Source organism: Camelus dromedarius, chromosome 9, assembly GCF_036321535.1.
Source record: "Camelus dromedarius isolate mCamDro1 chromosome 9, mCamDro1.pat, whole genome shotgun sequence".
In the NCBI taxonomy this organism is placed as follows: Eukaryota; Metazoa; Chordata; class Mammalia; order Artiodactyla; family Camelidae; genus Camelus; species Camelus dromedarius.
This window is the reverse complement of record NC_087444.1, coordinates 7,986,220-8,012,045: the sequence shown is the minus strand read 5'-3', so window position 1 is coordinate 8,012,045 and position 25,826 is coordinate 7,986,220. Positions and strand designations below refer to the sequence as shown.

The window sequence follows — 25,826 nt, the reverse complement described above, 5'->3', positions numbered from 1 at the left end:
ACAAATTATGTGGAATTCCTGGAAGTCTTATACGAGGGCATAAAATGTTGTCTGCCATCAAAATTCAGGCTCACGCTAAAAGGACTGCACCCAGGTATCAGCAAAATGCTTTGACTTTCACGCAAAGGTAGCTACAGCAGAACCGGTAAAGGTTTTGGCACATACAGGTGCAATCTATTCTGCTTCTGCAAAAAAAAAAAAAAAAAAAAAAAAAAATTGATCCTTAATTGCCATACTTTCGCCATCTGATGTCCTCATAACACGGCCACAGTGTGATCCTGAATCAGAGAAATTCAGATAGGTGAACAATAGCTGTAAATTACACAACAGTCAAGGGTATAGGAAACCCGGGACGGCTGCTTGGTTCTTCTGGCTCCCTAACAAACCTCATTTTTTGTTTTTTTGTTTTGTTCTGTTTTGCATTCCTTCACCTAACATAGTGCATTTAAGAGGGCTCCAGTTGTAAATAGACATTGGCAGGAAGATTTCTATAAAATTGTGAAAACAGTCTACCAGCAAGGTCTGTCCTGTCAGGTCCATAACCCCAGTTGGGGGGGTAGGTAAAATATTTTTGTCCTCAGAGGCCTCAGATCTCTTCCCTCTGGACCCTTTGAGCACCTGCAGCTGGACTTCATTCAACTGACATTTAATATGGGTTCTCAAAATGTTCTTGTTATTATATGTGTGTTCTGCATAGGCTAAACCTTCCCTTGCTGCAAGGCTGATGCAAATGGCACACAATGGCAAAGAAACTGTTCAAAAAATGTTTCCCACTTGGGGTGTATCTTCCACACTATCCAGTGATCAAGGCATCCACTTCACTGGGCAAGTCACAGGAGCCTTAACAAAAACCTTTCCGGCATCTTATAATTATCACTGTCCCTATCACCCTTAATCATCGGGGAAGGTTGACAGAACTAATGGAGAAACCTGACTCAAGAGAAAACACCAAGTATTGACAGGGACATGGAGTGGCTGAAATTCTCACACACTGCTTGTAGGAGTGTAAATTGGCACCACTGCTCTGGAAAACTATTTGGCATTACCTAATGGGCTTATACGAACCAGCAGCTCCATTGCTGGTGTGTATCTAAAGTGGAATGCATTCATGTGTTCAACAGAAGACCTACACAAGAATGTCCAAAGAAACAATTTATGATAGCCCAAACTTGAAACTTCCCAAATGCTCATCCTCAGAAGAACAGATCAGCGCTGGTACAGAGGAGTCTACAACCATGAGAAGAACAAACTACAGCCAGAACTACTCTGAAGGAAAATCTCACAAATAGTGTTGAGTCAGACGCAGTGGAGTACATGCTAAGTGATTCCATTTACATAAATATGCAGATGAGCAAAACTAATGTATGCAATTGGAAGTCAGATAGTGGTTTTCCTTGTGGGGTGTGCAGTGTGCTTGGAAGAGGGCATAGAGAGGTTCTGGGCACCGGCAATGTTGTGTGCCTTGATTAGCTGCTATTTATATGTATAAGATCAGTTTACAGAAAATCCTTGAGCTGCACACTTTGATTTGTGTACTGTTCTGTCTGTAGGTTAGAGTTCAATAAAATGTCCCCCTAGCCCCGCCATCACTGCCTGTTTCAGAGCCCTGGTACTGTTTCAATAGTAATTAAACTGTATCTTGTGGTTTACTACCTCGTTTTTTTTTTTTAATAAAACCTACATTTATTATTTTTTAATGGAAGTACTAGTGATTGAGTCCAGTACAATTTTGCAAACAAATTAGTTTTAATTTGGCTATCTTTGATAGAAATGTGGGTGACGTCAAGGGGAAAAATTATGTTTCAATAGAACCTATAATAGCCACTTGTGGATATTAGATTCTTGTGCTATTACTTTTCCTTGAGGTTTTGTTATTCACCTGAAACCTGACTAGGTCCTGAATTTTCCTCATCGCCTCCAATATCTGGCTGCAACTCTGAGCTAATGTTTCCAATTTTCTCCTACCTTTTGACGTGGAATCACTGAGAAATGAAACTGCCCTTTTCCTGAATCCCTGCAAACTGAAGCTAGAGGACAATATAAACTTCAGAGGAATTGCCCAACAGCTCGTATTGAAACAATTCTCATGCCTACTGCTGTAGGAGCCATTCAGAAACTTTACCTGAATGCCCAATGACATCTTCAGAGACCTTGCAAATTACAAAAGAAGCTTTGATCCAGACATCTAGGAATCTTCTTGACTGACTGCCCCCGGGCTCAGAAATTGGTTTCAGTCTGCGCCAATCATTAACCATTGTTTTTCCTTTTGTTTCCATAGAAACACCTAATATGAAATACCTGATTCCTTGCACCATAGTATTAGCTTTGGGAGCCCGTCTGCATCACTGCCTCCTGAAATGAGACATCATTATTTCCGGGAATTGACCTGTTCTCAGAACTAAGAAACTTGTTCAGCGAAAAGGACTCTGCTAACACTCTCTGCGGCCAGCAGCTCAGCTGCTAACATGTGAGACTTCGGGGAGTTTCAGAGGCGGGCACTGGTGGGGCCCAGGGCAGGCTGCCCTAAAATGCGCCTCACAAACTTACTGTTCCTTTTTCTAAAAAGTATAAAAGCTGCCTGCTTTGACCACTTCTTAGGTCTTATTTCTATGAGACCTCCATGCGCATGAATTAAAAATGTTCTTTTTCTCCTGTTAATCTGTCCTGTATCAGTTTTATTAACAGTTCAGCCACAAGAACTCAAGAAGGGTAGGGGAAACTTCCCCCTCCCCCATAAGTACGCCCTGAGGTCCCCACATTTAAGGAGAGATGGGAGGAGGAGGAGATTATCTGCATGATAAGCCATATTTACAACTGTTTTCTTTTGCATATATATCTCTGTGTCATAAATATAAAAATCATGTGAGACCTGAGATTTCTTTATTAAAAAACACTAACTTTGACTAGAGAGGACGCTTGAGCAATTTGTGATTATTTTGAGGAGAAAACAAAGAAACCCCTTTCAACATTGAGGATCTTTTTCTTTTCCTCTAAAACCGAATACAGAAATTGATAGTAATTTAATTCACCATTTACAACTTGTTTGATATTGACCAAGATTATGAATCTCTCTTCTTAACAGTAAACTGGCATATTTTAGGAAAGGTCATGTCTCATGTTTCTAAAAAATTCTCTATACACATGTGACCTGGAAGTCTCTGAGTAGGAGAGACTTTCCTCCAAAACTGGCTGTGAACAAAGAATGAAATGATTGAGTTACTTTGTGAAGAGAAAAGATTAAACTGACAAAGATGATCAAACTCCTGACATTTTAGAGTCCTGAGAACACAGAGCTTGCCTTTTAACCTGTCCAACCACTAATATTGTGCAATCAGGAAGTGTCTCCCCTCTCTGCTTACTCAATTCCCTAGCCACCTCTATCTACAGGGAAATATTTGAAAGTGGGGACAATATTACCTTCCTGATCCAGATTGGCTGCATAGTGTTCAACAACAAAATCAACTGAGTAAATGTAAGACTGGCTCAATTAAACGATTCATGAAGCGGGCGGCATCCCATCTAGCAAATACAAAGGATGGGGTGTGAGAAAAGGAAATTATTAGCAAAGAATGCATTGTTTCAGGCCCAGCCACCCTCCTAAATGGAATGGGAGGGCCTACAGGGATTACTTCCTTTAGTGCCGACCAGGTAATTCCAGGTTGACTGGTTAAAGGTTACACTTCTGGGAAGGTGAGACTGCAATTAGGTTAGGTAATAAGTTGGTTTGGTGACGTGGGTCTAACACAACTGACTCCATTTTGGGCATGTTGTTTCCTTTTAACAATAGAAATACCTCATCTCTTAATGGCAGTTGTTGTTATTCGAAGAGGCTTTATGAAAAAGTGTTTTTTTTCCCCTTCCATACTATTACTAAACCGGAATGAACATCTCTTTACTGGTTAAAAAAACCAACCAAACAAACATCAATTTTCTCATGAATTAAAACTTCAACCTTATCTATTGTTGAAATAAGCTGTATTTAATTTTGGGGTTTTGGCCTTGGTTCCTTTTAGTTTTTTCCAGCTTTATTCAGATATAATTGATGTTTAAATTTAAGATGAACAATGTGATGATTTGCTATACATATATACTGAGAAATTACCACAATAAGGGATTTCTTTTCTATAAAGATCTGCAAATAAACTTACTGATAGACTGATGACAACTGGAAAAATTATCAGGACATCTAGAATGGCAACGTGAAGAATTCAAAATTTCAGAGCTGAATTTCATAATTGTACTGTTTCTTATTGAGTGCTTTGTTAAAAAAAAAGTCATCTCATTTCTTTTAGAATTGGTTAAATTGGAAACATCTTCAATCCCGTAAGGCTATTGAGAAGTCAGAATATTTGGAAAGGCTTATGTAAGGGGTAACAAGTCAGAGAAGAAATAATTATGGTCAATATTGATCCAAAAGGAAAGCAAAGTTTCATTTACGAGAGAAAAAAAAAAGCCCCTATCTTACTTACAGTATAATTTATATTAGGGTTACTATCAAGTTAGATTTATTACGAGATTTAGAGCACACATGTATGCCCTGATTTCGGCTGGTGAAGTCCGGAGTTAGGTTAGTGTTGGTTCCTGCACCTGGAAGACACCTGCTCAAGCGCATCTGCGCGGGCAGAGGGGTGAGTCAGCGAGGAGAGCAGAGCGCGCACTGCCCTCCAGGTGGCGCTCGCTCGCGCTCGCTAAGCCGCCGACGCGCGCTCAGCACTCAGCAGGCAGGCCCCTCCTTGATGGGATCTTGATGGGATCTTGATGGGATGTGCTCCCGGGTGGTTACCACGTTACTGGATCTTCGGTGGGACTTCTTTTTTAAATTAATCGTAAGTTTAAGAATTAAAAAAAAAAAAAAGGTTTAATTGTACCCAAGTTTTCAAAGGTGGCTTTTGGTCACATTCCAGAAATAATGATTAGGTGCTTTTTCACTCAAGAGTTCTCTTTAGAACACGAAAGGAATTACTATGTTTCTTAGCAGTCAAATACTTTAAGTAAACGTTGATATCATGCTGATGTGGTTTCTAATTTTCTTGAATTCCCTGACCTTTTTGTCAGGGAAGCGCCCAGCTTTTTTCTCATGCCGCGGAGATACAGGAAAAAGACTGCTGAGCTGGGCGTCAGGAAACCTACATTTAAAATCTATGTAACACTGCATAAAGCACTTAGGCGTCAATTTTTTTTTTAGAAGTTTTGTGCAAAGGGGTGTGTCGGGGGTGGGGGAGATGGAGGGAGGGGAGGAGGGAGAGGAGAGAGGGGGGAAGAGAAAGAGAACGGGTAACTGATTATAGATGAAAAGATTTGAGATGTGTTAGAAGACTATAAAATAATTAAGCTAATTATATAACTAGGGTACATAGGTTGACTGATAAAACGGACTCATAATTCTGAAAGGATAAATTTAACTAAATTAAAAAGCAGACTACTTCACACAGCAGATAATGAATCTTTAAAACCTGAGGTAGTAAACCACAAGATACGGTTTAATTACTATTGAAACAGTACCAGGGCTCTGAAACAGGCAGTGATGGCGGGGCTAGGGGGACATTTTTTTGAACTCTAACCTACAGACAGAACAGTGCACAAATCAAAGTGTGTGGAGCTCAAGGATTTTCTGTAAACTGATCTTATACATATAAATAGCAGCTAATCAAGGCACACAACATTGCCAGTGCCCAGAACCTCTCTATGCCCTCTTCCAAGCACACTGCACACCCCACAAGGAAAACCACTATCTGACTTCCAATTGCATACATTAGTTTTGCTCATCTGCATATTTATGTAAATGGAATCACTTAGCATGTACTCCACTGCGTCTGACTCAACACTATTTGTGAGATTTTCCTTCAGAGTAGTTCTGGCTGTAGTTTGTTCTTCTCATGGTTGTAGACTCCTCTGTACCAGCGCTGATCTGTTCTTCTGAGGATGAGCATTTGGGAAGTTTCAAGTTTGGGCTATCATAAATTGTTTCTTTGGACATTCTTGTGTAGGTCTTCTGTTGAACACATGAATGCATTCCACTTTAGATACACACCAGCAATGGAGCTGCTGGTTCGTTTAAGCCCATTAGGTAATGCCAAATAGTTTTCCAGAGCAGTGGTGCCAATTTACACTCCTACCAGCAGTGTGTGAGTTTCAGCCACTCCATGTCCCTGTTAATACTTGGTTTTTTCTCTTTTTTGTTTTAGCCATTCTGGTGGGAGTAGCTGATTTGTACTTATTCTAGTTTGCTTTTCAAGGCCTTATCCTGTACCCAATCTTATAATAATTTATCCCAACACAAATCGTATTGCCCACATTCAACAGACGTACCACACTCGCTCTCCTCTCCATCACTCCACTCACTATAAAGGCCTGGTTTAGGCCTGGCCAAACCCCACTATTTTCCAAATCCCAATTTTTAGTGTACCTCTTTAATAAAGAACTCCTAAAAGTTCAATGTGAGCTAGAAAGCTTACCAGCTTTGTATGTATATCAGATTGTGAGCTACAGGTCCTGGGAGACAGAATGAAATGTCTGTTTAGCTGTTAAGTCATTTCAACTCAGTTGTGGGTGCTCCTTGTTTGTTAGTCCTGAGAAAACAAAATTTAGTCATTGATTTATTGAGCATATGCTGTATGTGAGGCTGGAATACACAAGGGTGAACAAGGCTCATGGGACTTTCTTCTACTAGGGGAAACCTCAAAACCCCCATAATAATTCTCAAAAGAATTGCAAAATAAAGGCCATACATTAGAAACAAAAAATTAAAAATATACAATATATTAAGGTGTCATATTTTGGGGTAGTGTGTCCTGAACCCCATCACTATGTTCTAGGCACTGGGCTCCATGTTGTTTTCAGGTAGAAAATTCAATCTAGCAGAAATATTTCAATTGAATAATGACTAATATAGAATTGTAACTATTTAAATGCTGCAAAGAGATTTCACAGAGTCCCATGAGAATATAATAAGGAAATCTGGTCGATAGGTCAGGGAAGGCCCATTTGATAGTGAAAAAGGATTTTAAAAAAAGTTGAGTACATACCTGTTGTATTGAATGAGGCTTTGAATTTTTCTAAGCAGGGTATGCATTTGTAACTAGCATGTAAAAAAACTTTCTTAAACATGTTCCTTTTTCTAAATAGCATAGAACTTAGGCTTTTCTTGTTTACAGTGGTTGAAATTTTCAAATAACTGTTTATAATATTCCAACATTTGGCAATGACTAGGAAATTGTCAGTTGTTACAGAAATAGATGACATGGTTTTTGGCAACTGCAGGATAAATACTGGCGAGAACAAATGTTTTACCTGTTTGTTGGGTCTTCATCAGGACTTGAAAAACAGAACCACGTAAGGGGGAGGGTATAGCTCAGGGGCAGAGTGTGTGCCTAGCATGCACAAGGTCCTGGGTTCAATCCCCAGTACCTCCATTTAAGATAAATAAATGAAAACCTAATTGCCTCTCCCCCAAAATAAAAAAGAAAAACAGAACCACGTAGAACAGCTCACTTCAGCTTGCTTCACTTAACTGACCCGCTTCCCTCTGCCTCAGTTGTTAAAGCTCATCGTTACCTTCCTTCTTAACAGCGGTATCTCTTGTGTCACCTCCCAGACAACTGCTCTTCCCATCATTAGGAGTGATCCTTTACTGGAAGATGAATCAATCATAGTGCAAGAAATAGACTAATTGCAGAAAGAAAGAAAGGGTAGAAAATTGAGTTAATTAAGCCATTTTGTAAGACAAATCAGGAATGCTCATAGCTTATTTTTATAATTTCTAAGCACATAACTCTATGCACTGTCTTTACAAATAATATTGATTTGTTTGTTTTTCCCTTTAACTGTATATTTTACTCTAGATAGGATAAGATTGAGTATAATATGCTTAAGAAATATGTATATCACTAAAAATTACTAACGAAAGATGATTAGAAAGTAATCAGGTCCTACTTTTAACTAAATAAAGATTCAGCTGTATTTTTTTTTTTAAAGTGCACAGAAAAGTTTTTTTATTTACATTCCTGTTTTCATCAAGATTCAGCTGTATTTTAACTTTTAAATTGTGCATAATTAAATAGGTCTCAACTAGCTCAAAATTCAACTTGGGAATTTAAGTTTGAAATTCCTGATTCTATTGATTATCTCTTTTTTTTTTTTCAGTTTGTCATCAAATTGTTCTGTAATCACATCTAGCTCTTGACTGACAACTTTTCCCTTTTTTGGAGGGTCAACATTAGTTCTGCTGAGAAATGTTCTCACCTCTCCCCCTCTCCCCACCATACAATAACTTTTAAAAATTACTGAGAATAATTTTAATTGAGATATAATTGACATATAACATTATATTAGTTTCACATGTATCACATGATTTGATAGTCGTGTATATTGTGAAATGATCACCACCATATCTAGTTAACGTTTACAGTTAAACACATTTTTTTTCTTGTGATGAGAACTTTTCAGATCTACTCTCAAAAAATAAATCCACTCTCTTAGCAACTTTCAAATACGTAGTACATAAATATAGTCACCATGCTGTACGTTACATCCCCATGACTTCATTATTTTATAACTGGAAGGTTGTACTTTTGACCCCCTTTCACCCTTCTTGACTCCCCTCACCCCTTTCCACCATGGGAATTATTACAGCCCGAAGGGGAAATGAGTGAAGTGAGCTACCAAAGGAAGAACGTCTCCTCCTGGTGTCCCTACTGTACAGCCTGACTTTATTTAGCAACAGGGAAGACTGTGTACAGTACCATGGGGTGATTTTCCTGTATCTGTGGTCTGAAAGTTTAGAGAAAACTGTTAAAACCCACAGTTGTGAGAAGCCTTGAAATATGTATTAGTTGAAACAACAAAAAAATCACTTTGGTTCAACAAGTTAGGATCAGAATACATGGGCTTTAACGATTTAAATAAACAAACAGTTGAAGTATTTACCTGACAGAATCCTGACCACTAAAGCGGTTTTAGAATGTTTTTGGCTGAAGCGATTTTTTCCTACAGGAACAATGGGAATAATGAAAGATTATTAGAAAATGGAATTGCTTCACACAAATAACATTTCTAATACAAAATCTGGGAATTACAGTATTGATGGAACTTAGTCAAAATCACTCAGAGTTCTTGCAAAAGCAAAGATACTGAACCAGATAATCTGGTTGCTTTCAAAGTTTTGTCCAAGGAGGTTTAGATTTTGTAGGTATTGAACCTGAAGCTGCTCAGCTTTTTATTTATGAAATTGCTGTGAGGCCATGTGATGTCTATAGTTGCTATGGTAAGAATAAGGTACTTTCAAGGAATAAAAGAAAATAGGAGAGAGAGAGAAAAAAAAGATGAAGAAAAGGGAAAAGGGGAGTAAGGAGAACAAATAAAATGGAAGGTGAGATAAAAAGATAATAGGGTTTTATAAAAACTGCTCAGCTATTCCTAAATAGGATAACATTTCTATTTCTAAAATACATAGAGGAACATTTCAACAGAATTACAAAAGACAGAAAAGAGTCAGTTACAAAAGTAAAGCTGGAAGAAAAAAAAAACCAGAAAAAACTTGTTATCTAAGTTTTAAAACAGTAGATTATACAAAATATTCTTGAATTACTTGACAGGATAGGAAGGGAGTTATGACAACCATCTGGTCAATGCATTTTCAAGTTACATTTCAATAACATGTAGCACCAATGAACAATTTTTGTAATTTCAAAGGTGATGTAAAATTGTGGAGCATTTTCTAACACACAACCTGTAGCCTTCCCACTGTCCTCCTTACTTGTGTAGAGACAGTAGCTTGACTAGTGGTCTTCAGTTTGATGCTGTGGTTCTCACAGGCTGTCAAATGGTTTGATGAATTTGGAAGGTGTTTGACTCCCAGTGTTCAGTGTAAAGGTTGCTCCATTCCTCAGGGCCTATGAAGCAAATCTTGCAGAGCCAGGTAATTATCAGAAAAACACTCATGAGCAGGCTGTTTTGTTTCACGGTCTTACCTTCCTAGAGCAAGAATTCCTGGAATACACAGCTGTTACATTTGCTTGGTCTCGGTATTCTTTAAATTGGGGATGGGAAATTTGTTTCAGTTTTCAATTTAGTGTTGGGTTTGTGGTTGCTTATTTAGTTATTCTTCTTTAAGGGTGCGCGTTATGTTATAAGCTCTTTTCTATAGGCAATATATTTCAAAATAATTTCTCTTCCTCTAGAAAAGCAATTGTAGTTTAACATTCCTTAAGAAGTTTCTAGACTGAAAACTGATAAGCCATCTCTTTAACAAATCCAACCAACCATTCCTCCTTTAATCATAAATGGTTTGTTCTTCCTTAGGGTGGGCACAAGTTAGAGCAGGTAGCCTCTGTGTTGAGGGCAGTTTTCTAACGAATGGGGGGCCCCGTGATGAAAAGGTTACAACAGTGATGAGTAGTTTTCTTTAGCCCTTTGGGCAGCACATCTCTGACGAGTTCCCACAGGCCAGGAGCACCTTCTTGTTTACTACTGAATGGTGTTTAAACACCTTTTCCTACATATTCCACGTATGTAAAGATTGGGAAGCACTGGTTAAGGGAACTGTGTAGTTTTACGGAAAATGGCATCTTTTAAACACTAGAATCACACCTAACTCAATGGAATGTATTTCTTTATTTCTGAGTAAGCAGAGCTGAATTCCAGTAACTTAAATGAAGCTCTAACAGAAAGCTACTTTGGGTCTTAGAGTTAGTGCTCTGAAGTTGCTTAAAAATTTTTTTGTTTTCTAAAGATACTCAGAAACAAGGTAAGTCAAAGTCTATTAAACAATCACACTCTAGGTAATTATTCCAAACTATCTCATTTATTTTTCTGTTGAAATACATTTTTCTCCCTTTGTCCAATGATGAGAAAGACCAAAGTAGAATTAAAACCAACCAAACTCAAAACAACACACATTTTTTCAAAATTCCATCTTGCCTTATTATAGAGACTTCAGTAATAGGTATTTTGCTTCTTTAAAATTTAAGTGTAAAATTATGAATCAAAAAAGTAAACATAAAATTGTGAATTATAAAATGTTTTTATTTTAACCAAGCCATAAAATTTACAACCAATTCAAATTATGTAAACTTTGAGTTCTTTTTCCCCAAGGTAAAGCTTTGGGAAGTCATGAGAAAAAATTTGGAGAAACCACTGATTAAAATAAGTGAAAAGATTATTGCTTATCTGTTCACAACATCTAGGAGACAATGAACTCACACTGAGCAAATTATATCTAAGGAATTACAGAGTATTTTTTGTTATTAGATGCTAGCCTTGGTGCCTGCTGACCACAGAACCAGGTATCAGTCCCAGATTGCACACTTCTGTCTCACACAGATCACTGTTATTTGGGCTCTGCTGTACGCAGGCAAACTTAATCCTAATATACTGCGGGTTACCTCTGTGAATCCTTACCGCCCTGTTGGGTACTTATGACCATCATCTTTGTTTTTACAGTTGAAGAAACAAAGACTCAGAGAGGCAAGTAATCAGCTTTGGAGAAAGCAAAGAGTCACTGTAACAAAACTGGAATGAGATTGGGGCCAGATTATTGAGGATCTCAGATGTCCTCTGAGCAGTGGTGGGATATAATCAGGACTCAAGAAAGGTTTTCCTCAGTTCTATGAGGATAGAGTAAGTTGTGATCAATTATGAAGTTATCATGTTAGTCTAAGGGCAAGACAAGCATGCAGATAGAAAGTGGGGAAGAGATGAGAACCTGGGCAGGTCAAAGTGAGGACTGTGATTCCCTGAGTGTGATGTGGGAGTCAAGATGAGTCATTTTTGGAGCATTTCTCCTTTATGTAATGATTACAGGAAAAGATGTTTAGTGCTCAGTTTTGTGCTTTCAAAATGTATCAGTTACAATAAATATGTTAATACTGAGCATTTGCATAATTAATTTCCGTATTTGTTAGTAAATGTCCATAGATACAACTTGTTTCCTTTGGTATTCTGTATCCTTGGGAATTAACCTTGATTTTTATCAAAATTCTCATGTACCAACTTTGATAGTGGGCCATCTGTTAACTGTTATGCTCCCTATTTCCTCTGATTTTTCTCTGTCTGTTTTTTTAAAATTCAATTCTTTTTTAATCTTTAAAATTTTTTTAAATTACTGAAGTAGAGTCAGTTGACAATGTGTCAATTTCTGGTGTACAGCATAATGCTTCAGTCTTACATATACACATATATTTTCATATTCTTTTTTATTATAGGTTACTGTAAGATACTGAATAGTTCCCTGTGCTACACAGTAGTAGAAACTTATTATCTATCCCTATCTCACTTTGATAAGACACTTACAGTTGAAATTTATCCAAGTTGTGTAACCTAACTCATACACTCTGAGTCTGAATTTTTAGCCAGTGATACATCAGTTATCCTCTCAAGGCAGATGGCTGCAGATATATTTTGACCAGATGATAACAAGGGAGTATATGTAGACCCAAGCAGAACAGGATCTGATACTTTCCATAGTCAGATGGGCAGCTGATAATAGCCACAATTCAGCCTACACTTGGCTGGGTGGTGGCGAGAGCATGAGGGTGAGCACAGAAGACTGCAGTCTTGAGGATCTTTGCAAAAGGATTTGTAGTAGGAAGATCGGGGTTGAGTCTTGGTCCAGAGATTTACCGGTTAAGTGACTTAGGGCAAGACGCTTTAGCAATGTTCTCCTATATAACATGGGTATAATACTTCCAATATAAAATTGCCTATTATATGGCAGGGGCTCATAAATGTTGGTTGAATCTGAGTTTTTTTATTCTGACTGGCAAAAACAAAAATTAGGACAAATTCCAGCAATCTAAAAAAAAACTGAATAAATGCAGACACTGTGTTCTTAGGAGATTAAATACTATGTCAGTTCTTATCAAATTAACTTACAGTGTGAGCGTAAGTTTAGTAAAAATGGTAATAGAATACTTTTTGGATATGGAAAAAGTACTTGAGAAGAACAAATAGGTGGGTGTATAAAACAAGATTCTAAAAAAGAAGAGTACAGGACAAATGAGAGAGAAAGATGGTGAGAAAAAGCTTTAACTAATATTAAAACAAAACATTATAATAGTTAAATAAGTGAACAGGCACAGATAACTTCAATGGTATATCCCAGAAGTACACCCTATTATTAAATAAAAATTCAGTAATTTAAAAAAGAAATCACTATAAATCAAATGAATTCATGAGCTTGAATGTAACAATTTGGAAGAAACCTAAGTAATGTCTCACACTGCATGCTGCCATAAAACATGTAACAGAGACACAAAGTTTTATTAAATTATTGAATGAGATCGATTACATTTGGAAGAGATGGAAGAGTTCACAAAGATAAATACTAAAACATTTGACTAAAGAATAATGAAAAGCTTTTGTAAGTTAAATAAAAAACCTCTAACCAAAATAACAAATATATTAAGAAGATATGTTAGGAAAAAATTGTGCCAAAATGGCAAAGTATCATTTAGTTAATGAAGTATCATTACTTAATAGTTCAAGACTCATACAAATGGAAGAAAGCCTCTCCCTAAACTGAGCAACGATTTTGGCGCATTGAGGATCCATATAAACAAGTGGCAGGTTTGACAAATTGACTCACACTCATGAAAGGTAAACAAAAAATTCACAGTAGCACAAAAGATTTCAAGAAATACCTGCAGAGTGTATAGGTGCTAACAGATCAATTTATACATCAAAAGTTAATTTTGCTCCTAATTTCAACATAGTTAATTAAATAATTACCAAACAGCCTAAAATTCTTCTTCCTCTCTCTGCCCCCACACATCCTGTGAAAAGATAAAGTACCAAAAATAAGCAAGCCCTGAATACATGGTAGTAGTCAGCATCAATAAATTAGTTCACTGGTAAATAATGGAATGAAAGCAAAATATAGTCCTTTAGAAAAGATTTTTATTTTCTTGGCACACAGACATAAACATGACATTTGCCCACTAGATAAGCAGTTGAAGACATATGAGAAACAGAAAATACAATTCACATAGGTTATAATGTTCGTAGATAGGATGACAGGTCTCATGTTTCCTCAATTATCTTTGAAACATTAAATTATCACAGCATACTGGTTAAAGTGGCAAATTTCTGAAATTAAAGAGTAAGACTGATTTGAATTAATGAAGAACCCAGGCACAGAACCATTCTCAAAATGTAATATATTGGTACCTCATCCAGCATCACTCAGGAATGAAGCATTCTATTTAAATGTTTTTTAGTCAAACAATTTATCCCTCTAAAGTCTAAAGCTGGTTATTTTAACTACCTTTGATGAAACAATGTGTAACTTGCCTCTTAAACTTTAAAACAGGCCATGCATATTATAACAATGTTCTTTCATTGATATTCCTAATAAGGAACATGAACCACTTAATTTTCTAGTGCAACACAATATCCTAAAAATTTTCTGAGGTGGATATTTGCCCTACTATAGGTAACCCCAATATGGCTATGTTTTAAAAATTGTCAACTTAATATTATTTATTTATTAGAATTCATTAATTTATTCATTTACTTATTTATCACATTTAACTGTCAGCCATTAATTCCTGCTTTTGTTAAATATGTTGATTTTCAGTTACTTTTCTTACCACCTTTAACATAGAAGTTAAATGAGAACAACAGAACTGTGAATCTTGGATGACTAATGGTTCTCCCTCTCAAGAAGGGTCATTCTTTTTAACTGCACAGCTTAGAGAAGCTTATACATTGAGCGATGAAGAAGGAAAGGAAACTTGGAAATCAATGCATTTATGGACAGTGGTCAGATTATAATCATGACTGTCCTTACAGTTGTAGGATTTAAACTGCTTTAGGTTGGAAAACCAGAAAACCAAGCTGGTTTAAAACTACTCCTAAAGTAGGGTCGAGTATGGGTATTTGACATCTGAAACATTTTTGTATTTTTACTACCCAGAAGTTTTAGTTTATTTGTTTTTCTCCTTTATTTTTATTCCTTCCTCATAGTTAAGGTGGTTAGGTATGTGACCTCTAACTGAGGAAAGTGTTACTGCACCATTATTTTCACTATAAATATACTAATATTTGAATAATATTATATAGTAATAAAAGGACTTCTGCAACTATTTTCTTTCAACTGAAAGTATAATGATCTAATTTAAGTGTTGTCTTGAGACAAAAACAGTAAAACGGAAAAAAAAATTCATCTAGAAAATATGCACTATTCAAAAATGTCAAATCATACAAATGTTAAAGCCTTTTTCCTTTTATGACTTTTCTAAATTTAAGGTACCTTAAAATAATATTAAAAACTTTTCAAATGATTTTATTGAGTTCAAGATAACTACTGAATTCATAGCTCTATAGTATATTACGATTGTTCTCAATGCTAAACTTGTCAATGTAGGTTCTGGTTCACAGGAAGCCAGTTATCTATACACTTTTACACACAAACTAAAAATAGTTAAGTTTTAGAGAAATTAATATGGCATTTTTCCCTTAAATTTCTCATGAATATGCCCAACAATTTACATTTTGAAAATGTAAGCTATCTCACAGTATGAAACTGGAACTCAGGACTAATTTTATAAAACTGTTTTTATAAAATAAATTCCTAATGCTCTGTGATTTTTTCATATATCCTGTGCATCATCAGCACAAGTAAATTATGTAAATATACTGTTGATATTCATTATATTAAAAACATTAATATTTCAGTGAAAAAAATAAAAGCACATTATAAACATTTGTGCTTCATTTATGAACATATATTGTAGGTGGACACTTCCATGATTCAGCATTCATCTAGTACTTACTGAATGCAGCTAGAAATACTATAGTAAAAGGTGAGAACATTAATTAACCATAGCCTGTTTAGTATGTATTGTTACTGAAGAAAATTTACTGCAATTCAAAGATACTTTTCCATTTCTTTCACTATTACATTTTCATATTTCATCTTCACTTATGTACAAATAGAGGATTACATGATTTTTCTTTTTCAAACTCTGGATTTCAAATTCTTTATTTCTAGGCATTTGAAGAATACTTCCTGAATTCAAAAGAAAAACATTCCACTGGTAATGATAAGTTTTCTTTTTGACTCAAATCAAAAGCTACTCTGTACATTAAAAAAAAAGAAGAAAGAAAAACCAGTGTTTTACAGTCTTAACCTAATTGGGTATCAATAGTACATGAATTAGATTTTTTAAGTGATTTGTGCTTGTGCATATAAAGCATTTACATTACATTATGACCTTGCATTCCACAATACAATTGATTGCATACGTAATAAATATCCATGAGGCAACTATAAATCATAGAGTGTTTCAAGAATGACAGCAATTGACCAGGCTTGTGTTTCACAGCTGAAAGGACAGTATTGGCCATTCTCATTGGTCAGTTCTGGCAGTCCTTTCCAAGGAGATCTTAAAGAAAGAAAAGCCATTTTATGAGATACAATCGAACACATATCTCGTTGGATTAACAAAATAGGCAATACACCTGGTGATTTTGCCTTCTAGTATAGAAAACAATCATTTGTAGTCATTTACTACAAAATAAAACAGGATATCCTAAAGATTATAAAGAATTTAGATTCAAATTATTCTTTGACATTCAATCTTTGGGATTTAAGACTTTCAAATACAAAAGAATCCCTTTATGTATTAAAAACGTAGAAGAAACTACCAATGCAAGCAACACATAAGTAGAGAGGTACACGTCTTCTCAGGCCTAATTTTATCTCTTCTGGAGTAAGTTTATGAGACCCAAAGCGTAACTATGTGAATGTATTACATCTGATCTTGACAAAACTGTAAAATGAATATGAAACAATGAAGAACCACAGAATTATGATTAGAAAAAAAGTGACTTAAAAACAATCTAAATTTCTATAATTTCTCATTCTCCTAAATAGAAATAGTTAGTATTTACTGTGCATTTATTATGTTCTGATACTAAGTACTTTATATACATTATCTCATTTAATGCTCACAGCAACCCTGTCAGGTAGGTACCATAACTATTCCTGTCTATAGAGGAGGTAAAATAAGGTTAATAACTTGTTCCAGATCTCAGTATCAGAACATAGCATTATTAGCATATCAAATTTATTCTTAATTTCAATGTAGTGTAATCCTTAAATATGAAACAAAAATTAAAAAAATATAGAATTCAGTAATGTTTCATTTTTTAGTACATTTTAAAATTTGTTTCATTATTATGCTTTGTAACTCATGGCTGTTATATATACTTTTCTGAAGATATCAAATATTTCACAATAAAAATGAAAAAATAACTCCATTAGGTAAATATGGAGATACTTTGGGTAGTAATAATAATATTATCAGCTAGGTGTCATAGAGAAATAGAAAATAGAGAAAACTTATTTGTATCCAAGTGTTCAAGCTACTTCAGAGAAAAATGCCAGATTACTGAAGTTGGGTACCTGGGTATCTGTAATGGGTTAAATTGTATCCCCCTCAAAATTCATCTGTTGAGGCCCTACCTCTCAGCACCTCAGAATGTGAACTTATTTGGATATTGGGTTGTTGCAGATGTAATCAGTTCAGGTGGGTTAGGGTGGGCCCCTAATCCAACATGACCAATGTCCTTATAAAATGAGGAAATTTGAGCACGAACAGGCACAGAAGGAGGCTGCCGTGTGAAGGCTGGAATTATGCTGCAACAAGCCAAGGAATCAGCAGAGGCTAGGAGAGGGGGCTGGAAGGGATCCTTCCCTAGCACCTTCAGAAGGAGCATGGTCCTGCCAATGCCCTGATTTCAGATTTCTGGCTTCCAACACCGTAAGACAATTAAGCTTCTGTTGTTTAAGCAACTCAGTTTGTGGTGCTTTCTTAACAGCAGCTCTAGCAAACTAATACTGCACCAAAATTAAGAAACAAAACAAGCTTATAGAACCATTAAGTGCTGCTCATAATTGAATATGAACACAAGAACGTGGCTACCCACACTGATATAAAGAAGTCCCCTTTCCCTTGCTTCCTGAAAAATTCATTCCCCAAGTCATTAGGTGGGACAAAGAAGGTCAGTGAGGAGAAGAGGAGGGAAGGGCAGCAGAAGCACAGAGGGGAACATCAGAGTCTGGGGGTAATGAGGACGGAGTTCACACCAAGGATGGGGGTGGTCCAGGGCCCAGGTGGTGCAAGGGGAGCATCCATGTATATGAGTAGCTACGTGGGGTTGTCGGGCCCAAGGATAGTGAAGACGGCATCTATGTTTTGCGGCACCCCAGCGTGGAGTGTCAGAGCCTGACAGGGTGACCTGGGTCCATGTGGTGCTGATAGCAGAGTGTGGGGAATAGGTTACTCACTGCTGGAAAACGGAATCACAAATATGAAAAGGGAGAAAAGCAGAATTTAACACTAGAATTAAACAGGTGTGGAGGCAGGTTTTCAGTATACAGTGACACATAAATACATAGAAATTTAAATATATGGGCAATTGTTTTTCACTTGCAAATAGATTAGTGGCCTAGACAGAACATATTCTGAGCCATAAAATAAGCATCGATAAGTTTAGGAAGGTTAGAGTCATACAAAGTATATTCCTTGACCACAAAGGAATTAATATTGAAACCAGTGACAGAAACATCTCTGGAAAACTCCAAAATATTTGAAAACTAAATAACACCTTTCTGAATAACCCATGAGTCAAAGAAATCGAAGAAATCGAAGGGGAAAACAAAGTATTTTCAACTGAATAAAAATAAAAACAATATATCAGAGTTTTTGGGTACTGTTAGTTAAGTACATAGAGGGAAATTTATAGCACTAAGTACCTATATTAGAAAAGAAGAAAGGTTTTTAAATCAGTGATTTCAACTTATACATTAAAAAACCAGAAAAAGACAAATTAACCCAAAGTAAGCAGAAGAAGAGAATAATAAAAAGTAGAATAGAAATCAGTGAAATAAAAAGTTGAAAAACAATACAAAAAAAAATGGATGAAACCAAAAGCTGGTTCTTTAAGAAGATCAATAAAACCGATAAGCTGATAGCCAGGTCAATAAGGAAAAAAAGAGAAAAAAATCCAACTCATCAGTATGAGGAATGAGAATGTTGACATTACTGTAGATTCTAACATAATATAAAAAGTAATAATGTACTTTAGATGAAACCATTTCTTGAATTGTGGCAAATACTTTTGATCTGTCTTTTCATTTAATCTTGACAGCAAATAATGAGATAATATTATTGTCATCTTATAGATGAAGAAATTTATCTCAGAGAGGTTAAGTAACTTGCTCAAAGTCACATGTAAAAATAAGCAGCAAGGACGGAATCTGAAATCCAGTCTGAACCCAAAGCTCACACTTGAAGCTACTGTGCTATCAAAAGTAGCTATGGGAAACAGTAAGAAATAAAAATGGAAAGGTAGTTGAGAAAAAATTGTGGAAAGTAAGGAATTTGGATTTTATTCTGCAGCCAACAGGGAATTACTAAAGATTTTCAAATATAAGACAAAAATTGTGAGTTATATTTCAACAAGACTGATCTTGTTTGGGGTAACAGAGACGAAGTATGGAGGCTCTTGCCTATTCCAGGGGGAAGGTCGTGAGCTGCAGATTAGGCACTGGCAACAGCACGGAAGAGGGTGGGCGGTCAGAAGGCAGTCGAGAGCCAGAATCAAGTCTTGACAACTATGCGGATGTTCAGGAGAGGTAATGAGGTAAAATTAAAAAGTACCCAGGAATTTTGAGTTTGCAGAGCGTGAATAATGTTAATATTGCCACAAAAGTGGGAACTACAGGAAGAGAAAACTAGCGTGAGGGCAGATGAGTGATGGCAGTGGACGTCCGAGGTAAGAAGTTTGTCAGGTAGTTGAAAGTAGAAGTGGAATTTATGAAACTTCAAAATTACCTGAAGAGCGAAGACAAGAGATTATGTGAAATATAACAGGAGACAAGGTAGACAGAAAAATAAGGAAGATCAAGAATAGATTTTGGGAGGATGAATGTATTCAGGTGCCAGGAAGCAAAGGCAGAAAAGCAGGCAATGCAGGCAGTAGTGTTGGGGTGAAAAGCCCCGTCTGTGAAGCCAGAATGCTTGCAGTTCAGTGAGAGCTCTCCCAAATTCCGTGCCATTTGACTTCGTATAAATTACTTAACTTTCTCAGACTAACTTATAAAATAGAGGCAGTAGCTCATATCTGAGGTAATATCCATGTTACATGTACTAATATATTAATCCACAAAACAATCTTAGCACATCTATCATACAGATGAGGAAACTGAGGCTTAGAGTGGTTAAGTAACTTGTCCATAGCCATATAGCTGGTAAATGGAGATATAAATGATAACAGGAATAGGGTAACAATAGTAGAAGTAACTATTTTATATAGTTTTTTGGATTAAGTGAGTAATGTTATATAAATGCATTTAGAACAATGCCTGGAAGACAGGAAGTACTCAATAAATACTATTTGCTATTATCACAGTTGTTACTATTACTAGGTAAACAAGGGAAACCTAACACTATGGGTAGCATGAGGTTTTTCATAAAAAGAGGAAAATTAACAATGTCAGACAGTACAGCCAGGTCACGGAAGAGAACTGAAAGGAAGCCATGGCGTCCGGGGTCGAGAAAGCATCTCCTTGAGCGGTTTCACCACCCACAACACAAAAGCCAGACGGCCTGTGGCAATGAATGACTGCGTGGTCAGAAGGTCAAAAAAATGAGGTTAACTGTACAGGAAATATGCAGAAGAGAAAACAGAATGATAAAACAAGGCCTGAGGCAGGAACAGTATGAAGGGACTTTGTGTCAGGATAGGCTGACAGATATCTTTGTGTCTTAGGAAGGAAGGACCAAGTGGACTCCCAGGAAAGGATAATTATCGGAGCAAGGGCACGGAACAGGTGGGAGGGATGGCATTATAAGTAAGTAGAAGAATGACCTCTGCAGTGCAAGATATTCTTACTTCTCGTGGACAAAAGGAAGCAAGAGAAAATAAATGCAAGTAATGAGAACTACTGTGGGGCAGTAAAGGACAGAATGTAAGAATGCTCCTATCACCCTGAATTCACACTCAGTCTCTAGATGAGGGAGCAGTGTGGCAGGATTGGGGTGTTTCTGTGGCTATATTAAAATAATGAAAATAAACTTTGAAAAAAAAAGGAAAAAAAACTTTGACAACATTCATGGTGATAAATGGAAGTCCTTTATGTTCTTATAATAGAGGAGATAAAGCCTACGCTGTTTGTGCATGTTTATGAATAATTATTCTGAGCAATAAGGTGTACATATATTTAGGCTTAATCCAAAGTTTGTGAAGCTAAGGTAGCTTTCGACTGAGTTGTATCATCTTTACAAAGACACGTAACTCTTGACACTATCTGCTGACAATTAGGACAGAGGAGATGACAAGTGGGTTGGAAACAGTCAAAAGATCAACTGATATTTTAATTTTAATGAAATCATTTCTGAAAATTATTTTCTATTGCATCTTTAGATCAGTTAACTCAAAAGGCACAGCCTGAGTACTTTTAGTTTTTGTATTTATCCTATGCTAACCACATCCAAAAATAACAGTTAAATTTTAAAAAATAAAGACTATTCCACCACATGTATAAATCATGCAATATCAAGTCTTTAAATTAAAACAAATAACCTAAAATAATTAAAAGAAGGCAAAAATTACATAGAACTTGTGTTAAAGAGTAAAGCTTTCACATTTCATCGGGAAACGTAGAACATACAGAAATGAATTCTAAGGAAATGCCATTTAACTTAACATCTAATAAAATGACTAAACACTAGTTTTGGAAATTACATGTCCCTGACAACTTACCTTTCAAGATGAACATAATGTCGAGAAAGAACATTTTTAACCAAAAATATAGTCTTTGCAGTAGCCTCTGGACCCATCAATCTGGAAAAATATAATTTCGCACGAAGAAAATACCCAACAGGCCACAGCCACTCCTGAAAGAGGTAATTTAAAAGTGAAGAAAAAGAAAGAGCTGTAAATATCTAAAATTCTTTGCAAAGTAACTTTAATTGAAAACTCAAGGAAGAGAAAGGAAATTCTTACAGGCCCTTGGTGATAATTGAAACCTTTAGCAAGATTGTAGTTGTCATTGTCTAAGGCATTGTCGTAAGTTCCACAGTAAACCGTATCACTGCAAAATGATTGAAATTTAGGTTAAAAAAAGATCAGACATTATATAGGAAGCATTAGAAAAATTTCCTAATAGCAAAGTATTATTATTTCGTCTTCCATTCTGTGGACTAAATAAAGCTCATCATCCATTTAACCTAAAATTAGTTTATACTGAGTTCAGAGGACTTTAACAATGTGTTAGGGAATGACTAACAAACACTTCCTGGCTAATACAAAAAATACAAAATATTCAGGTATCTTGCCTTCGAAGAGTTACCCTGACACTAAATATTGGTTACAGTCAATTATTTAACTAGGCCTCTAACGTATTTACAACAATTAAAATATACGCAGAATAATTTGAATTGGTAAACATTAAAGATAAGGTTTTATTAATTATTATATATTGGAAAGGTTGTTTTTTAAACTTCTCCATGAAGTTATTTTAAAATTAATGAAAACTGGTGCCTTACAAGGTTACAAATAGCAACTGAATACACACAGAGAATTTACATACACTTATAAACTAAATAAAGTATTAAAAAACATTGCAACATTTACTGTAAGACAGTTATTTATACTCTGTTTAGTTAAATTATTACTTTCCTTTCTTTTAGTGAGGTAGAACTTGACACACGAATAAGCTTTAGCTGGGTTTTAGTTTTGACTAGTGATTCTTAATGTCTCTGAAAATGCGGAGAACACTTTAGAATGCAGATTAAACACACACATAAAATTTTGCATCTCAAGACTGAAATGAGCACACAATAGGTTAGGAAAAATCTACGAAGGTCAGGGTACTATAGAAATGGGGCTCTCTCATGTATGATAGAAAAAGCAAACTGATGATGGGTACCCAGCTTTAAAGTTAAACCAGTAAGAGACAAAGGTCATACAAACTCAAGAAAAAAGCAAAAATTGAAAAATATAAAATGACATAAACATATAATCATAAAAACAAAAGTATGTATTAGTTTAAATAAAAATAGTGGTGTAATTAGAGAGGACGGAACAAGTTTATGGTGAGGTGAGAATAGAGTTAAATCCTTATCTGTCATCACAAGAAGTAAGCAAATAATATCTAATATTTAAAATAATCAAGAAATGGCTGTAAACACATACTATTTAGAAATATGGAAGGAACTACTATGGGTAACAATCTAGAAAATAAAGATTGTCTCTAAGGAGACGATACATTTATAACTCTAATGTCCATAGTAGTCATGTATAACTTTTACAATCAGAAAAAATAGTCATTAGAAAATATTTATGACATAATAGTTTTATAAATTTGAAATTCATCTATTGATTATTGACTATAAGACAAGCCAAAGGCATTTTGAACATTGATGTTTAATGAAGACAGAGAAGGTATTTTTAAAAATTCAGTTTGAATGCAATTGTAGAGATTTTATTGATAAGCAAAAAATCATGGCTGGACGCAATAAAATATCAACAACATTCTTTTTTGGTGGGGGGAGGTAATTAGGTTTGTTTGTTTGTTTGTTTGATTGTTTATAATGGAGGCACTGGGGATTGAATCCAGGACTGGTGCATGCTAAGTGTACACTCTACCACTAAGCTATATACTCTCCCTCCTACAACGACATTCTTAATACTTCTACTCCAACTTACTCTGGATCCAAAGTTTTCATGCCAAGAGGACCAAGCAGTTTTTTTTCTGCAATCTCCAAAGCTTTCCATGCTTTTTCTGCAGTGAAGAGCTCGGGGGCCTAATGAGTATAAAAAACAAATATACAAACTGTTTAAGATCACAGAAGAGTTAGTTCCCACTGACACTGGAACATAAACTATTGATAAACTTGGAAAAAGAATGAACAATTTTTAAATACAGTGTGGGCCAATTAAAACGTAGACACCTAATCAGACCTAATCCTATCAGGCCGACTTGAAAGTACGGAACTTGGCTTTAGAGGTTAGGAAAGCTGTCTGAGGTGCCTGTCTCCTTGTGCCACTTCAAGAAAGCATAGTAGCCCCAAAAGGAAGTTGTCACAGCGACAATGAAGGCAGAATACATTTAAACCCACCTAATTCATTCTTCAGAGGATTTTCAATAGCTTCCTTTAAGTTTATCTGGAACTCATTTTTTTGCTCTTAGGGTCATAATAAAATACAGAAGGATTTGCACACCGATAGCATGAGTAATTTACTTGTGATACGGACAAAGAGGGAAAGCCCTGGTGACTAAGAATGTGTATTAATTTTAAAGGTTAACGGAAATCAAGTGCACACTGAACCAAAGCTACCTTTATGTACCTTTGTATATTTTCTACTCTAATTAACAGTACTATGTTTAATACTCTTTTTGACAAAGTGGAAACATCTAGGCAGGCACAGAAGAACACACACCTTCTCTATTTTACTGTACTTTATTTTTAGACTCAGTACAGATAAAATAAGGAGAGTCTAGAATTTTCGGCTGGACAGGACTAATTACAGCAATACAACAAAGAAAACAGAGTGTGAACTGAAGCTATTCATATTAGTTCATTAGTCCACAGGTTTCCAACTGGTGGGCTGAGGCACTGGTCACGGCGCAGGTGTACAGATGCCCTCAGCTTTCAAGGCAGCTGGGCGGGGCCTGGGGCTAACTGAAGCAGGTGAATCTGGCACAAGCAAATCAATCCTTTTAGCCCAGAGGGCTATACAAGTATCATCATTTTCTATGAGTGTTATGATGTGAAAAATGTTGGGAAGAACTTCATTCGTCATCATTTGTTGCTTTATATTTTTTTGATACTGAACGTTACAGGTTAAGGGTCAAATGCATGATGCTTTATTCATGAGAAAGGACCATACAGAACTAGCGGTAAACAATGCACTTTTTAGCAATTAAATAAATTCACTGGTGTGGAAATAAAGAACTAAATAAGCCCTATAATAACATTTTTGAAATTTGAAAATAATAAATCACTTACCACAACCATTGCTATAGTAAAATTAGGCCTGAGCTGATAGTCACACCAAGGGCTTGAAGCTCCATAGCTATCTTTGTATATGCCACGTTTGTGCACCAGGTTAGGATGCTTTTCATTGACATCTGAAGGGTCTTCTGACACATAAAATAACTTTTCAAAGTTGGCTTGTATCTTTCTGTTCCATTCATCATAGGAGACTCTCACCACCTTTCCTGCAACATTATAAACAACTTGGTAGTTTTAAGCATTCATAGAAATCCACACCTTTAGTTACAGCTAAAAAGTAATATTTAGTCAATAAATTATCCACTTTTTGAAAGTGTCAGGGTCTTTTGAAGGGCACTAACCAGAAATTAAAAATTACCTTTCACTGTATTAGCAAAAAAGGACTAGACTCTAGCAAACGATCCCAGATCACTTGGATCACTCTTATATTTGATACAATTAACTTTATTGAGTACTTGCAAGGAGGCTAGTCTGAATTGAGAGGTGCCAGAAGTGTAAATACACACTGTATTTCTAAGCCTTAGTACCCCCCAAATAAATGGTTCATGAATAATTTCATATTGACTACATATTGAAATAATATTTAGCACAATTGAGTTAATAAAAAATACCATTAATTTCACCTGTTGCGTTTAACTTTTTAAAATGTATGTACTAGAAAATTTTAAATTATGTATGTGACTTAAATTATGTCTTTTGGATAGCACTGTTCTAGAAAAAGAGAGGTAAAGACTTCATAATTTTTCACCAAAATGCAACTTGCTCACGGTCACACTGAGGAAAAAAAGTGAGCACAATGCT

General features: G+C 35.8%; 1 protein-coding gene across 1 annotated transcript in view; it reads right to left on the bottom strand.

Moving 5' to 3' along the window:
* Positions 1-13,871: 13,871 nt before the first annotated feature.
* Positions 13,872-25,826, bottom strand: part of AGL (amylo-alpha-1, 6-glucosidase, 4-alpha-glucanotransferase) — a 62,441-nt gene continuing 50,486 nt past the window's right edge. The window contains 5 exon segments of the mRNA XM_031457666.2: positions 13,872-16,382; positions 21,769-21,902; positions 22,012-22,099; positions 23,716-23,813; positions 25,020-25,231. Coding sequence (XP_031313526.2) covers positions 16,265-16,382; positions 21,769-21,902; positions 22,012-22,099; positions 23,716-23,813; positions 25,020-25,231 — 650 coding nt within the window. The 3' untranslated portion in view covers positions 13,872-16,264.